At 39.5% G+C, this 17037-nt stretch overlaps 1 protein-coding gene across 1 annotated transcript in view; it reads left to right on the forward strand.

Moving 5' to 3' along the window:
* Window positions 1-17037, forward strand: part of PATJ (PATJ crumbs cell polarity complex component) — a 358255-nt gene that overhangs the window by 288576 nt on the left and 52642 nt on the right. Inside the window, exons 33-34 of the mRNA XM_039255282.1 lie at window positions 2240-2357; window positions 5799-5932. Coding sequence (XP_039111213.1) covers window positions 2240-2357; window positions 5799-5932 — 252 coding nt within the window. The remainder of the gene's footprint in view (window positions 1-2239; window positions 2358-5798; window positions 5933-17037) is intronic.

Raw genomic sequence — 17037 nt, forward strand, 5'->3', positions numbered from 1 at the left:
GTGGTCCCTGGAGTAATTAGTATGTAGGTGGTTCCATTGTTCAGTTTTCTGATAATAAACCTTTATTTGACATATTTCCACTGCCCTCGTTTTTTAAATCACTGAAAATATGTCTTTGAATAAGTCTTTTTAAGAAAGTATATGGTCATTATTAAATGTTGGTGATAGAAAAACTGCAGAAAAGAAAATGAACATTCATAGACTCATTGCTTAGCAGCTGTTTGATAAACATTTTAAACTTGTAGCATTCTGAGATGCTTGGTGGCTCAGATGGTAGAGCATGCAACTCTTTTTTTTTTTTTTTAAGTTTATTTATTTTGAGAGAGACGGGGGGGGCGGGGGGAGGGAGAGAGAGAATTCCAGGCAGGCTCTGTACTCTCAGTGTGGAGCACGGCAAGGCTTGATGTGGGGCTTGATCCCAGGAACTGAGATCACGACCAGAGCTAAAATCAAGAGTTGGGTGCTCACCCGACTAAGCCACCCGGGCATTTCAAGCATGCAACCTTTGATCTCAGAGTTTTAAGTTTGAGCCCCATGATGGGGATAGAGATTACTTAAAAATAAAATCTTTTAAAAATAAAAATACAATACTTTGTAGCATCATTTAGCTACTGACTTTTAATCCAACCTCTTCTTTTGATTAGTTGTGTGATTTCAGATATGTCATTTGACGATGATTTCTGTTCTGGAAAAGAGAATAATATTGTCTAACTCTCCAGGTTGTTCTTATGAATGAATGAATTCATAGATGTGAAAGTGTTTTTGAAAACTGGGAAACACAATGCAGATACACAATGGGTGGTATTGTTTTAGTTTTTATATACTGCACAGTGTCTTGTAATGAGGCAAAGTCTTCCACTGACAGAATCTTGAGGTGTCATTGTTCTGGAGCAGTTACCTTGATCCTATTTCTAGACTCCAGGGACAGCCTGGTGCTTCACTGCTCCCACCCGAATCTTCCAACTGGGGATGGGTTCCCTGGCTAACTACAGATCCAGAAGGCAGGTCAGGTCACTACCTATATTTCTTAACTGCCTGTGAAGCAAGCATGGAATCCTTTTGGTTTTTCTTGGTTTTCTAATACTAATAACTCATTGAAGGTTTTATCAGCCCAAATCTAGAATTACAAGTTAATTTTCCAAAGCTCACACAGCAAAGTTCTCTGCACCTTGATTGTATTATAAATTCATTTTCAACTGTGACTTCCCATGTCTTCAATTTTGCTCTTCTGTATCCATTCATTGACTCGTTCATTGACTCATTCATTCATTCATCAAACATTTACTGAGGCTTTACTATGTTCCAGGCACTGGGAGTCAATGGGGCTAAGGTACAGGTCTTTGAGGTGAATTCAAATGTAATTTGTGTACCTGGCACTTAGTAAGCTTTTAGTGGATGCTTATTTCCTCTTCCTGACCTTCATGTTGCTCGATTAACCTGCCTAATGCATTTGGCTATTGTGGATGTGTCCAGAAGAGACGGACAGGGTTGTATGCTCAGAACATCTGCACCATAGATTGCTTTTCACCAAGCACAACATAGGTATGTACACTTCGCATTGACTGCATCAGAATAAGTAGAAATTGTAAAAATTTTTGTTCTGCTTACTAGCCCCAGCATCATATACAGACCGCAATGATAGGTATTATCAGCTTTTATCCTTCTTCCCTTCCTTGATCCATCCTTCACTGAAGCATTTTAGATGTTACATTAAAATAGGGAGGCATGGGGGAGGGGACAGAAATTGTCTGAACTCCCTCCTGCCACCTCTCCCACTTTGAATTCTCAGAAGACATTTTTGGAGTGCTCCCATTGTTTTGGTAATAACACACCAGTTTTGTTTGTTTGTTTGTTTGTTTTTACAAATAGTTTATTGTCAAATTGGTTTCCATATAACACCCAGTGCTCATCCCCACAAGTGCCCTCCTCCATGCCCATCCCCCCTCCCCCCCCCACACCCATCAGTCCTCAGTTTGTTCTCAGCATTCAAGAGTCTCTCGTGGTTTGCCTCTCTCCCTCTCCCCCACCATTTCCCCCCTTCTTCTCCCCCATGATCCTCAGTTAAGTTCCTCCTAATCCTCCTATATGTGCAAACATATGATATTTGTCCTTCTCTGCCTGACTTATTTCGCTAAGCATAACACCCTCAAGGTCCATCCAATAACACACCAGTTTTAAAGTCTTGTTCTTTTGTTATTTCTCCCCTTTGACGTTCATCTAATTTTCCTTTCTTCTGTAGGCTGTCAGCCAGATGAAACAGCAAAAATATTCAACAAAAGTTTCCTTCAGTTCACAAGAGATACCTTTAGCACCAGCTCCATCATACCATTCAACAGATGCGGACTTCCCAGGCTATGGTATGATTTTGTCTCTGAGCAAAATTGAATTGAATTGAATTGGCTCATCAGACATGAGAGAAAGGGATTGTGATGTCTTGAAACGAGCACTGGACCAGGAGTCCAGAAGCCTGGTTTTGCACCCCTCCTACACTTCCTTAGCTTTGGGACTTGGGCAGGTCACCATTTTCCTCAGCTCTGTTATTGGGATTGCCTTGTGCTTATTGAATATAAAAGTACTGGAACAAAAAAGGCCCTCAGTAAATACTGTTTGAATATGAGGCTTCCAAAAAACTTAGTCTGTAGTCTCTCCAAAAGATTGTGTTTAGTTCATGAGTAATACCTCTTAAAAATCATAATCAAATTGTTAGCCTTGAATATGTTGATATAAGTTATTTGAAGATTGTTGATTTTCAGTCTTTAAAGACTTGAGTACTCACTTTCTCTCTTTGAATTCCTAGCATGAATTATGCTGACTGGCAGTTGAAAAGAGATTTTCAAAATGAATAATAAGTACTTCCACTTTGTTTTTATATGATATGAGTCAGTATTTTAAAAAAGCCTATTTAAAACATTATGCTCACCAGTGGCAAAGCACAACCCTGCCTGAATTTAGCAGGCCTGACACCTTTATGGTATTTGTCTTTCACATGCTTTTTATAAACATTAACACAATAAAAAATTTAGCAAGCAAGTAGTTTTCTGAAGTACTGGATTTTTACTAAAATTCTTGATGAATATGGTCCGCAAACTATGACCTGTGGGTCAAATTTGGTCCACCGTCTGTTTTTGTATAGTCTCCAAAAATGGTTTTCAGATTTTTAAAAGGTTGGAAAAATCAAAAGGCTGTTTCATGAAAATCACCTGGAAGCTGGACTTCAGCGTCCATAAATAAAATTTTTCTGGAATACTGTGCTCATTTGTTTATCTGTTGTCTAAGGCTGCTTTCACACATTAAGGATAGAATTGAGTAGTTGCTACAGAGAATACATGGCCTGTAAAGCTCAAAATACTAACTACCTGGCCTTTTACAGAGAAGGTAACCATGATTTAGACCAACTGAGTTTTAATACAGTGTATTGCATATTTATAGCTTCGTAACAGAAATGAATCATCCTATAATTTAATCTGTGGAAATTCTTCTCATTCACTCATCTCCTTATGAAACATTTATTGGGATCCGGGTTTGTCAGGCTTTCGGCCAGATCGTATGGGAGAAATACATACCAAGACTGACTCAGGACCAGCTAGGATGAGGCAAAAATGGAGAGAAAGAAATGCCATCCCCAGCATCTCTGACTATGTGTTCTCTCTCTCCTCACTCAAGAGGCTAATCTAGTTATTTACATAAGGACAGTAAACTTTGTAAAGCATTCATGAGATTATGCCACTCTTGTGCACTGTTTTATTGTAAATGAATGGAAAATGCAGTGTGAAAACATATGCTACAAAAAGATCTGGAGTCAAATTGGGTTTATAACTTAAAATTCGTCTAATAGGGCATTTTTTATTGTTACTGAGACTATGTCGCTAAATGTCTCACTCTTAAGCAAGAGGCCATTAGATTAACAAATTCCATGTGGTCAGAAAGAGTGACTATATGAATGGTACATTATGCCAGCTACTGGACTGGACACCTTACACACATTGTTCATTTAATTCCTATTAGAAAGTGGCTAGTTACATGCATTTTTCAGATGCTAGGAACAAGCCTCAGTTTTACCCACCTATCAATTTCCTTCTTGGAAACTTAAATCCATATCCCTACCACTCCAAACCTGATTTATTATTATTATTGCTTAGGGTGGAACCCTCCACAGACTTACCTACAGCCTCTTTCCTTTTGTTTAATATCAGAGATTGGCAAACTTTTTCTGTAAAAGGCCAGATAGTAAATATTTAAGGATTGTGGACCATTTGGACGGTTACAGCTACTCAACTCAATTGTCAGAGTGATAACAGCCATAGACTGCAAGTAAATGAATTCTCAGGGCTGTGTTCCAATACAACCTCATTTATGGACATTGAAATTTGAATTTCGTGTAATTTTGACATGTCTTCATAAAAAGTTTTTTTTCAAACCTTTTGGAAATGTAAAAATCATTCTTACCCTGCAGGCCCTTGCTTGTACAGAGAAGTTTAATGAGCTTTCTAGATCCCAAATTGGCCCCTGTGCATTAGCTGCAGCTGACCAGCAGGTGGGGCCCTTTATTATCAGCCCTTAACTAAATTCTACCACAGAGTAAGAATCAGTACTCATGATGATCAGACTCAGTTGTCAGAAAAGATGACATTCTCTGGACGCTATTATTTGTATAAGAATCTCATGAAAATAACCTTTTGGATATTTTGATTTTTCGATTAGTTAGAATCAGTCATCTGGAAAATGCACATATGTAGAAGTTATGCCAGATAAAGAGGTTGTATTAAACATCTTTTCCTAGCCAGTAAATTTTTTTTTTCTCTCAGTTTCTACAGAAACCCAATCTAAAAGCAATGATTTAAAAAAGTAAACCTTGGGGTGCCTGGCTGGCTCAGTCGGTAGAGCATGCAACTCTTGGTCTGAGGGTTGTAAGTTCCACCCCACATAAGGGGTAGACATCTCATTAAAATTTTTTTTAAAAATCTTTAAAGAAAATTATACTTCAAAAAATTTAAAAGTAAATCTTTATAAAATAGAAATTTTAGCAAGGTTTTCAGTCATGGACCCAGTAATTCTTAAATGTTGTGTTTATGACACTTTTTTTTTTTACTCTGTATATTATTTTCAGCTGTCATGTTTTATTGATTAAATCCTTTATACATCTTAATTCATGTGCTATGCTCTATTGAAAGTATTTAAGCACTAATTTTTCTTAGTATCTTAGAAATGTAACTCAGAATCTTCTGTCGTTCCAGTCTTTATTTTCATTATGCTTTGTGCCTATATGTACTTAATCATTTAGTCATACATTTTTCCATACCAGTTTCCTTGGTATATATTAAGATTTAAAATATTTCAGGTATAGAGGCGCCTGGGTGGCTTAGTCGGTTAAGTGTCCGACTTTCGCTTGGGTCATGATCTCGCGGTTCGTGGGTTCGAGCCCCGCGTTGGGCTCTGTGCTGACTGCCAGCTCAGAGCCTGGAGCCTGTTTCAGTCTGTGACTCCCCCTCTCTCTGACCCTCCCCTGCTCACGCTCTCTCTCTCTCTCCTAGAAATAAAGAAAACATTAAAATAAATAAATAAAATAAAAATTTCAGGTATAGTTAAAATAGATGCTCGAGTAGGGGGTAGTTATTGTTTTAATCTCAAAAGCATCAGGTTCCATCCCTTCCTGAATGGGTGTTAAGGACCCATTGTTTTCCATCATGGCGCTTAGCAGAAACTAGGACCACGTGGAGGCCCCGTGCTCCCCAAATGACAGAGTGTGCATGCTGGGCCGTATCTCCTACTAGCCGGTCATCCTGTGTTCAATCCTCCAGGTGGTTTCCAGGCTCCTCTGTCAGTGGACCCTGCCACATGCCCTATTGTTCCCGGCCAGGAAATGATTATAGAAATATCCAAGGGACGTTCAGGTCTTGGTCTCAGCATTGTGGGAGGAAAAGACACACCTTTGGTAAGTTTCCAGAAGTAAAGTGTATCTACTGTCACAGAATTAGTTGTGGAACCTTATTATGGCCTTTCTCACTTCTATGCAAGGCTTGGCTTTTTCATGGAATGGAAAAAAACATAGTTATAAATAGATACGCATGCATATTCTGGCCAGCTTTAAGTTTTTCTCGGTGTTTAATTTTCACCAGGATTTTCTCTGTCTAGGACATGGACTTTTTTAAAATTTTTTAAAAAGTTTTATTTTGTTTATTTTTGAGAGACAGAGCATAAATGGGGGAGGGGCAGAAAGCAAGAGCGACACATAATCCGAACCAGGCTCCAGGCTCTGAGCTGTCAACACAGGGCCCAGTGCGGGACTTGAACTCGCAAATAGTGAGATCATGACCTGAGCCACCCAGGCACCCCTGGAGCATTTTTTATAAATGCTTATTAGACCCACAACATTAAAGCAGCATTTAGACCTATTATAACAGGATTATAACTGGGAACACCTGGAGTTAACTAACTCAGCAGCCAGATTTAGCTGTCTTTTCATGGGGTGAGATTGAAATACAGTTTAAAAATACAGCCTACGGGGGTGCTTGGGTGGCTTGATTAAATATCCGACTTCAGCCCAGGTCATGATCTCGTATTTTGTGGGTTTGAGCCCTGCATCAGGCTCTGTGCTGACAACTCAGGGCCTGGAGCCTGATTCAGATTGTGTCTCCTTCTCTCTCTGCCCCTTTACCTCTCACATCTGTCTTTCTCTCAAAAATTAATAAACGCTAAAAAAAAAAAAAAAAAAAAACAGCCTAGGGCCACCTGGGTGGCTCAGTCAGTTAAGCTTAAGCATCCAACTCTTGATTTCAGCTCAGATCATGATCTCAGGGGTTGTGGCATTGAGCCCCGCATTGGGCTCTGCACTGTCATCACAGAGCCTACTTGGGATTCTCTCTCTCTCCACCTTTTTCTGCCCCTCCCCCCTCTCAAACTAAATAAGTGAAACTTAAAAAAAAAATGAACAAAAAACTTTAAAAATATAGCCTGGACCAAACCACAGGAAGGGGAACTTCTAAAGAAAAGATCGCCCCTTTCCTCAGTGACAAAAGCTGAAGAGATAGCATTCCAAGCCATATAATGAGAAATGTAGAAAAGTTCTGAGGTCTTTCTATACTAAAGGCATTGGAGTAGTATGCAGAAACTACTAGTCAACCTTGAATATTGGCTGTTTCTTCCTTCCAGGGCCTGTTTCCTCGCTTACCCAAAGAGATTTTCCTATATATTAAATAAGCTAAATTTATATAAATCTATATTTAAAATGAGCCAGGAAAGTTATATTCTAAGGAAATTTTGTAGTGAATTCTTCCATGAAGAAGTCACCCTCTTATTTATGTTTTGTAAATAAACATCTATACTGCTTAAAATAAGGCAGAACTAGATTTCTTATAGGAAATCAGAAGACTTTAATCAGCATGTTTTGCCTAGCTGAATGAGTTTGTTAACTAATTTTTTTTTTTGCTTTGTTATGAATATGACTTTGCTTTATGGGGTTGGTTAGAAAGCCTGAATAAGATGTGCCTGTGTTGCTCATGGTGCTTACTGTTGCAGATATTTGTGCTATTGGCTGCCAGCTTGGGGGCTCCCAGTGCTTCTTATCACCTGCTGCTTTTCAGATGTGAGGCTGTTTGCTAAATACTATGTTCTACTTCTCTTTGCCACCGTGAGGCAGGGAAGAAAAAAAAAAACTTTTAACAGCATTTGAAGTTCATAATCTATAGTTCTGCCTTTTGAGACTGTACTTACCACTGTCCTTGGAAGGATAAGCACTGCTTTAAAAATGAGAAATGGAGCGCAGCTTTTATGTTTTAACCTCAGGTAACTCTTCCAAAGCTGTAGGTTAGACTCACTAGTTAATATATAGCCATGTCGGGGTTTGGTGAGGCTGAACAGCAGGAGAGGGGAAAGTGCTTTAACAGATAAAACCACTGTTTACCGCAATGAAGATCTTTTGTTTCTTTCTAAATTTGGACATGGAATATGCAGCCTAATTGACATGCTGGGTCCCATTATCCAGTCAGGTCATGGGACTGCTCCCAGCCAGCAGAAAGTTAGCAAATAAAGACGAGAGCCTATGAAAGGAAATTGTGGACAGTTTGACTCACTGTCAAACCTTTGCACTTGCCTTTGCACATGTGATTATGTGATGCCTCCTTCAGCTCTGATGTAGGGAAAGAGCATGTTGTGAGTGCTAGTGACCCTTTTTAAGCATCTGTTCCAACCGGTTCAATTAGGGTTTCTGTGCTCTCTCTGTTGTGTGTCCAGCAGATACTTTTGCTGTCTTTGGAGGAATGAAGCCTCTGGGACTTGGTCTTGACACCACATCAGTCCTATTTGCTATGAATAATTGCTCCAGAACCAAGACAGATGGTTTCTGAGATCAGAGAGGGGAGATCTCAGTTAGCATCACAATGTGTTTGCAGCCCATCCTTTTAAAATACCAAGATAGGGGCACCTGGGTGGCTCAGTTGGTTGAGCATCCGACTTCAGCTTAGGTCATGATCTCATGGTTCATGAGTTCAAGCCCCGCATTGGGCTCTGTGCTGACAGCTCAGAGTCTGGAGTCTGCTTCTGATTCTGTGTCTCCCTCTCTTTCTGCCCCTTCCCTGTTCATGCTCTGTCTCTGTCTCTCACAAAAGCAAAATAAGCATTAAAAAAATTTTTTTAATAAAATAAAATACCAAGATAATGGTGACAGTGAGCCTGTTGGGAAGGTTTATGAGCACACCTGCACCCAGTCCTCAATGACAAACTTCTGCCTCTGTTGTTTTAACCTTATGATGAGATCCCAGGTCTGCTTTTGGTGGCTCTTCTTTGATAGCTTGCATATGTTTGCTTAAAAGCTGCCCTCTTTTGGTGCTGAGGATATGAAGTTGAATGAAATAACCGTGTTCTTACACGTTTGATCAAGTTGATCCTACTACCATCAGAGTTTATGGTCTAATATAAGGGACCAACCAGTGAAAAATCTTAATGAGGACTATTAAAATAGATACTTTCTCTGCAAAGTAGAAAAAAGTGGAACTGTAGTACACACTGTCTCGATATAATTAATATGGATTAGTTTTTATATGTTTCTTATAAGCCAGTATCTTAGTCTATTCAGGCTACTGTAACAAAACAGCACCAACTGGTGGCTCATAAACAACAGAAATTGATTTTTCACAGCACTGGAATTTGGAGGTCCAAGATCGCAAGGTCAGACGAGGGCCCTCTTCTGGGTTGTAGACTTCTCGTATTCTCACACGGTGAAAGGAGCCTCTGGGGGGCTCTTTTGAAGGGCAATAATTTCATCTATGAAGACTCTGCTCTTGTGACCTAATCAGCTCCAAAAAGTCCCGCCTCCTAATGCCATCACAGTGGGCATTAGGGTTTCTACAGGAGTTTAGAGGGGCAAACAGCAAGGAAATCAGATAAGGTATAAAGTAGTATATTTATTCATATTTTTTATCTCCTTCCTTCCATCCATCCACCCACCATCCTTTCATCCTGTATCTTTCCACTGCCAACACATACTTTGGTCTTGGAGTACTAGTTTTCATGCAATGTTGTAACTCAGAAGACCCAGCATATTCTGCCAAAGGAAAGACCGAGGTATGATGCTTGTCACACATTTCGTAAGCCTCTCCCTGAATCCTTCAGTGTCCCCTTCTCTGAAATGTTTGCTTGCTAATGAGAAGTTTTCCCTCTAGTGTCCTCAGAAGAATTAAAATATAGTTCTCCAGTGTCGTTTTATTGGGGGTTATTTTATTATCAGCCTTGGGAATTCTAGAGAAGAGAAAGAAAAACTTAGGAAACTAATATGTTATCTCAGAATATTGGCCAAGTTGAACCATTCTTGGGATTAAACAAATAAGTGGACAAAGAATGAGGAAAGCTTCCTCAGGACCCTCACTCTGCATTTTCCTTTCTCTGGGTACCGTTGCCAACGGTGCCATGCTGTAGACAGTGTGTTACATCAAATCTAATAGGCTGAGTAATGATGCTGATTCTATGGCACCAGAAGCCCAGATCTTTTAACCACAGTGCCTTGGACAAGTGACGTAACACTTCTAGGTTAAATCTGCTTCTCCATCTGTGTTAAAGTGGTGACAACAAAATCTACCTCTTTTGGTTGATATGTGGATTAATTAAGATAAGAAATATAAAGGACTTTTCCCAGTACCAGTCTATACTGAGTTCAATTCTTATTGGTTATTATTAAACATTCATATTAAAGTATATCCTTAGCTCTCTTCATCTGTATGTCTTTGATATACTAGCTGCACACTGAGAAGCATGACTTCATTTCTGCATACTTAGATACTTATTTTTCAGCATCAAACATTTTTTTAATGTTTTATTTACTTTTGAGAGAGAGAGAGAGCGAGCGTGATCAGGGGAGGGTCAGAGAGAGAGGGAGTCACAGAATTCGAAGACAGGCTCCAGACTCTGAGATAGCTGTCAGCACAGAGCCCAACACGGGGCTTGAACCCACGAACCGTGAGATCATGACCTGAGCCAAAGTTGGACGCTGAACCCACTGAGCCACTCAGGCGCCCCTCAGCATCAAACTTTTAAAAAGTGGTTTGGCACTGTTCTTAATATGTAATCAATACATATCTTTTTATTTAATTCTCCCAACAACCTTGTAGAAGAGGTAGTGGTATTATCCCCACTTTACAGATGAGGAAACTGAGACTCAGATAAGTTAGGTAACTTTTCCAAGGACATAGTATAGCAGGATTCTCACACAGAGAGTCGTGACACTGAGGCTTTTCTTTCCAGGAAGCAACTTTATTGCTTGCCGGCACCGCTCAGTTGGGTTCATACCTGAAGAACTGAGCCCCGAACACCACGTGGCATAGTTTTTTATGTATTTTCTATTTCTTTGTCTCTCATATATGTGGTAACACACACAAACATGTAGTCTGATTAAGTGGTCTCATGTTACAAGATCATGAGGGAGGTTGTCACGTATGCACATAGCCAAGTTACCTTGAGATTTTTGTTTGTCTGTTTTTTCCTTAGGGAGGGGACCCTATCACAATAATGCTAGCAGTTGGTCCGGTTGGGGTTTAATCAAGCAATCTGAATGCAAAGCCACACCACTGGGCTGCTTTTTTAGTGCTACCACTATCTGCCATTGATCCTCACCTGTAAAAAGGAGTTAGTCATCTCACCCACCAGACCCTGAGTATCTTGAGAACAGACCTGTTTTATTGAGTTTTGTACCTTTAGTACCCACATATAGAGCCTTGTACACTTAAAAATATGACTGTCTAGCTTCTGTGAGCCACTCTGAACTCCAGCCATTCTGGCCTTCTTCAGTTCTGTTCATGGCATTTGCACATGCTGTTAGATCTGCCTGGAGTGCTTCTGTGATCACTTTGAGCTGTAGCTAGAATATCCTGTTCATTTCTGGTGTGATTATTCTCACAGTTGACAAGGACATTGTTAAAACCACTTCACTGTGAGGAAGAATTGAACCAAATCAAAAAGGGAAGATCAGAAGGGACGGCGACATGCAAACATGTAAGATTACCTTTCTGTGGATGAGGGATAAGAGCAGTTCAAGTGCTTCCGAGGGGCTCAGTGAAAAATAGATTTCACATTTTCACAAGGAAGAATTTTCAAAGCATCAGCTGGCCAAAGTTGGGATGAACTACATAGCAAGGCCAAATCTCAAGAAATGTTTTGACAAATGCAGGCAGCCACTTTGCGAGGACATTATCGTTATTAGGCTTTATTTCTTAATCAGACAGGAATGTGTACCTTGATAAGTCTCTTTCTCGAGATTATAGTAATATAAGGAAATTCATTCTCTCTTTACATTTCCATCTCACAGATTTCTTAAAACTTCAAGGTCTTAAGTTTTCTTTAACTAGAGAATAAGGCTTAATTATCATTGAGTTTTGTTTTAGGGAAGCTAGTCATTATTACCACTTTTGGGAAGGTTAAGTTTATGGAGATAAGCCCTAGTTGCTATACTTGTATGTTCCTCTGGGTCTGGAGATAAGCTTGCTTCCTTGCAAGAGGAAAACAATTAGCTTCAGGCATTTGTTTCATCTTGATATTCCTGGTACCATCCCATTGTAAATGAGGTCCGTGGATGCCCAGGACGGATTATAAAATTTAGATACGCTATTAATATTTAAAAGGCCTGGGAGTATCAGATTAAAAATCTTATTTCTCTCCAAGTTTCAAATGTGTGTTTTTTTCACTTCCTGATTCAGTACCAATTTAATTCAGTCTTATTAAATAGAAGTTCCATAGTTAGAAGAGGTACATTAGCAAGAAGAATCAAGGTAGAGGACTGTCACATTTGGATACCATGTGGTAAAGTCATCCATCTAGAAACTGAAGTAAAAAAGATCTTTTAGCTATAACCATATGTTTGGCTCTGCAGTGACCTCATTTAACCCTGATTCACCATATTGCATGCTATTGTTGAGCTGTTACTGCTTTTGACCATTAAACGTTGGACTGTAGCAATTTAAACCACCACATATATATTTTTTAAGTAAGCAGAATAGAAAACTATTTTACATTTGATTAAGTGTTTTATTTTGCTAGTCCCCTTCAAATGAACTTTGCACAGTCTGTTTCACGAGGAGTGTGGTTTGCTTTGGCGTGTAATCACCCAAAGCCAGGCTCCTTTTATCATTATTGCTTAAGTCATATATTTTTACACAAAACATCTTATTACCTTAGTTTTATTTTAAAATCAAAGCAGTTTGCAAAAAGTCTATGAGTCACACTGAAAGAATGTTAACGAATGGTACCTCTGAATTTCCAGATTTGGGCATTTCTGATCTTAAAGAATATGACTGTAAGCAAAAATATTATGCAAGCTGAGTAAAGTTTAGATAAATAGGGACCAGATGGAACTATAGGGACTTATAAAATATAATGCAAATATTATCCCATTTCCTTAAAATAAATCTCTGTTTCAGTATGAAAAATTATATTCATATTGATGAATATCAACCTTTTGCTAAATCAGTCTTGGCAAGGGAACTCCATTTTAAGTAAATATAAAACAGTTTCTTTTCTGAGTTTGAGAAGGGAAAGCTTTTCAGAGTCTTAAAATGTGAAACTTTTTATATATTCATTGCAATTCTTATATTGGCTGTTTTATTGCTGTGATTTTCATTCCACATTTTAGTTACCTATAGTGTGGAAGAGTTTGCAATCCCTGAGCTTGAGTTTTAGTGTATGTAGTCCATTCCTTTAACACATACACGCACACAGGCACGCATGCACACACACAGATTGGTGTTACTGCTTCCTGTATAACTGATCGTTTAATCCATACTTTTAGTCAAAAGAGCCACTATTAAGTATTGCTGACTTAATGCTCATTTATGTTGTCTGTAGTTTATTACCCAAGAATGTTTCAGTATTCTAAAATAGTAGGTACTAAACGTGATCCATTTTCTTTCTCTTAGAGTGTTCGGTAGGTGCAAATCTTTATACCCTCCCCCAAAGCTATTAGAATAGATGAATAACTTAAGATTGGGATCTAGAAACTGGCTCTTTGTTCCTTTTGTAACAGAGTCTTATGGGGTTTAATTGGTGACTGTGTTCTGACATTCTTAGAAAATCTAGAGGCACCTGGGTGGCTCAGTCCATTAAATGCCCGACTCTCAGTTTTGGCCAGGGCCATGATCTCACAGTTCATGGATTCAAACCCTGTGTAGGCTCTGCGCTTGCAAGATTCTCTCTGGATTCTCTCTCTCCCTCTCTCTCTCTCTCAAAATAAATATATATTTTTTAAAGAAAATCTATGTATCAAACTCTAATTTATTAGTTACAGTATCCAGATTTTAAAAAGTATGATTCCAAATATAATAGATAAGTTCTTTGCCTCTTACTGACTTCCCTTTTCTAGCTATGGCTTCTTCAGGTTTTCTGAATGGAAACAATTATATTCAACCTATGAAGCTGGCAACCAAAACTATATCAGTTTGACAAATATGATACTTCTTCTAAAGTAATAATCTTTTATTGTATCCATGGTGGGGAAATAATATATAATAAAAGTACTCTTGACTCTCAGATCCATCCAATTTATAAAATTAAAATGAGAAAAAATTCATCTTCAAATAAAGAAAATATGTTATTTGTGGAATACGTTCTGCTTTAAGTCCTTCACGTTCTTATGAGATATTGAAAGTAACCTCTTAATCTTTTGCTTCTCATGCACGAATCAATGAGGGTGTGCCAGGTACCTTTTGCATCAAAGCAGGGGGGTGTGAAGGTGGGGAAGATGAGCATCTTTGCAACTTGTCTTGAATCATCTTTGCCTTTTACCTTTGTAATTGGTTCAAAAATATATATAGATCTACAAAAGACATGGAATGTAAGCATAATAACACATGCCGCAGCAAGAAAAATGCATTAAGTCTTCTATCCTTGGGTTAAATGATCTACTGCCCCACTGTAACAAGGAGAACAGAGAGCTGCATTTGTTGACATGAGTCCTGCCATTCCTATTAAAGATAGCACGTGTTTGCATCTCTGCTTTTATCACATTTCACATGAGGTTTCCCAGCATCATCTTTCTTGAAAAGGAGCACTTCAGGGAGTCCCTCACTGGTTCAGTCAGTAGAGCATGCGACTCTTGTTCCTGGCGTTGTGAGTTCAAATCTCTCATTGGGTGTAGAGATTACTTAAAATTAAAATCATTAAGGGGGGACGGGGTGCTGGGTAGCTCAGTCGGTTAAGTGTCTGACTTCACCTCGGCTTATGGTCTTGTGGTTCGTGGGTTCAAGCCCCACATCAGGCTCTGTGCTGACAGCTCAGAGCCTGGAGCTTGCTTCAGATTCTATGTCTCCCTCTCTCTCTGTTCCTCCCACACTCGAGCTCTGTCTCTCTCTCAAAAATAAATAAAACATTTAAAAATAATAAAATTTCTAGGGGCACCTTGGGTGGTCAGTTGTTTGACTGTCAGACTCTTGACCTTGACTAAGGTCATCATCTCAGAGTTTTGTGAACTCGAGCCCCAAGTTGGGCTCTGTGCTAACAGCATGGAGCTTGGAATTCTGTCTCTCCCTCTCTGTGCCCTTCCCATGTGCTCTCTTACTCTCTCTCAACATAGTAAAACCTAAAGAAAAAAAGAAGCAATCACTTATATTCTTAGTTCACCATAATAATAGGAAAGATAGAAATTAAAATATGGACTGAAATTGGTGTCATTCTTCCTTAGAGTCATGAATTTGGACCACTGATCTATATTCCTTCCTTTATGTCCCAGATAGGCCCCCTTCAACCTTAGATATATATGTGTTGGGAACTTTCATTAGCAATTATTCCACATCTATTTGGCTGACACTTTACTTGCCATTAAATATATAATCTCATTTCATCCTCAAACCCAAAAAGGCAGAATTTATTAGTTCCATTTTACAGAGACAGGAACACTAGTTTAGTGAGGCTAAATATCTTAATAGAAGTATCACAAAGCTTTGATAAGTGGCAGAGCTAAACTCTGAACACAGGTTTATGTGGCCCCAGCCGTATTCTTCCCACCATACATCGCTGCCTTCCGTTGTTTACAGGCTGGAAAATTCCTCTGGCAGACTTGATAGAGTCTGTAGGAGATTAAAATTGATCATGAATTTTGTACAACTCCTTCCCGTTTCCTGGAATTCCAGCTGGCCCATTGACTTGCTTTGACCAATAGTAGTGAAAGTGGCATTGAATAACTTGCAAGCCTTAGCCTCAGGGCCTTGCAGCTTAGCTCCTGTTCTCCTGAAAGACTGCCACCTTGCAGACCAGCCTAGATCAGCCTCCTGGAGGATGACACACCGTTTGAAAGTGCACATGGGAGAAGAGGAGCCCAGCTCTCTCAGCTGAAGCCCCAGCCAACCTGACTGCCAATTCTCGTGAGCTCACCTGAGACAGCGTGGAGCAGAACTGCCCCCTGAACCCAGCCCATAATGCCAGCCCACAGAATCATGGACAAATGATTCATTTTTGTTTTAAGCCACTAAAGGTTTTTTTTTTATTAAATTGTTTTAATGTTTTTTTTTTTTTTGAGAGAGAAATAGAATGTGAGCAGGGAAGGCGTAGAATCAGAAGCAGGCTCCAGGCTCTGCGCTGTCAGCACAGAGCCCAGGGTGGGGCTTGAACTCATGAACAGTGAGATCATGACCTGAGCCGAAGTTGGGCACTTAACCGACTGAGCCACCCAGGTGCCCCTAAGCCACTAAACTTTGCAGCACAAGATAACTAATACAGAGTCTGAGCCACCCCACTATCGTTCTGCCCTCTCACAGACTGTGCAAGTTGGGATTATTGTGGTCTGCCATTTAGAAGGAAGTCTTACTATTCCTATGCAGGACCTAAGTGTCTAGACAAAACAGTGGCTTCTCTGCTTTACTTTGCTGCTGTATGAGTTCACCAAGGTCTAAAATCTTAGAAGTAGAATGAATCTAGAAACCATGTATTTCCACTCTGTGCTTTACTGATAGGTGTCATGAACAAAACAGTGCATGTAGAACCACTTGCAAAATTGGCCACCTACAGAGCTGTGAGAAAAATTAACTCCTCTTATTCCCTGTTCTGGGTCCTTCTTCTATACCTTCCTGCCCCTTTTTTTTCTTTTTTCAAAATCACATTCTAATTGAAATATAATAGGGAAGGGGCGCCTGAGTGCCTCAGTAAGTTGAGCATCCGACATCAACTTAGGTCATGATCTCATGGTTTGTGGGTTTGAGCCCCGCGTTGGGCTCTGGGCTGACAACTTGCTCAGAGCCTAGAGCCTGCTTCGGATTCTGTGTCTCCTCTCTCTGCCCCTCCCCTGCTCACACTCTGTCTTACTCTGTCTCTCAAAAATAAATAAATGCAAAAAAAAATTTTTTAAAGAAATATAATAGGGAAGCTTGGTTTTGAGGGTTCCCCCCCCCCAAAGAATTTGAGACAGAAAAGCATCATGTTCTAAGACACTCATCCCTTTACTTACATAAGTACAGTCTGGAGCCTATCAATTTTGTTCAAAGTGAGATATTTTTTCATGGTTGTACCCCCACAGTTTTCTTTTTTAACCTCTCTAACTGCAATAGACATCACAAATCAGTAACTTAATAT

The sequence above is a fragment of the Hyaena hyaena genome, unplaced genomic scaffold (genome assembly GCF_003009895.1).
Source record: "Hyaena hyaena isolate Hyena2069 unplaced genomic scaffold, ASM300989v1 scaffold_521, whole genome shotgun sequence".
Taxonomy (NCBI): Eukaryota; Metazoa; Chordata; class Mammalia; order Carnivora; family Hyaenidae; genus Hyaena; species Hyaena hyaena.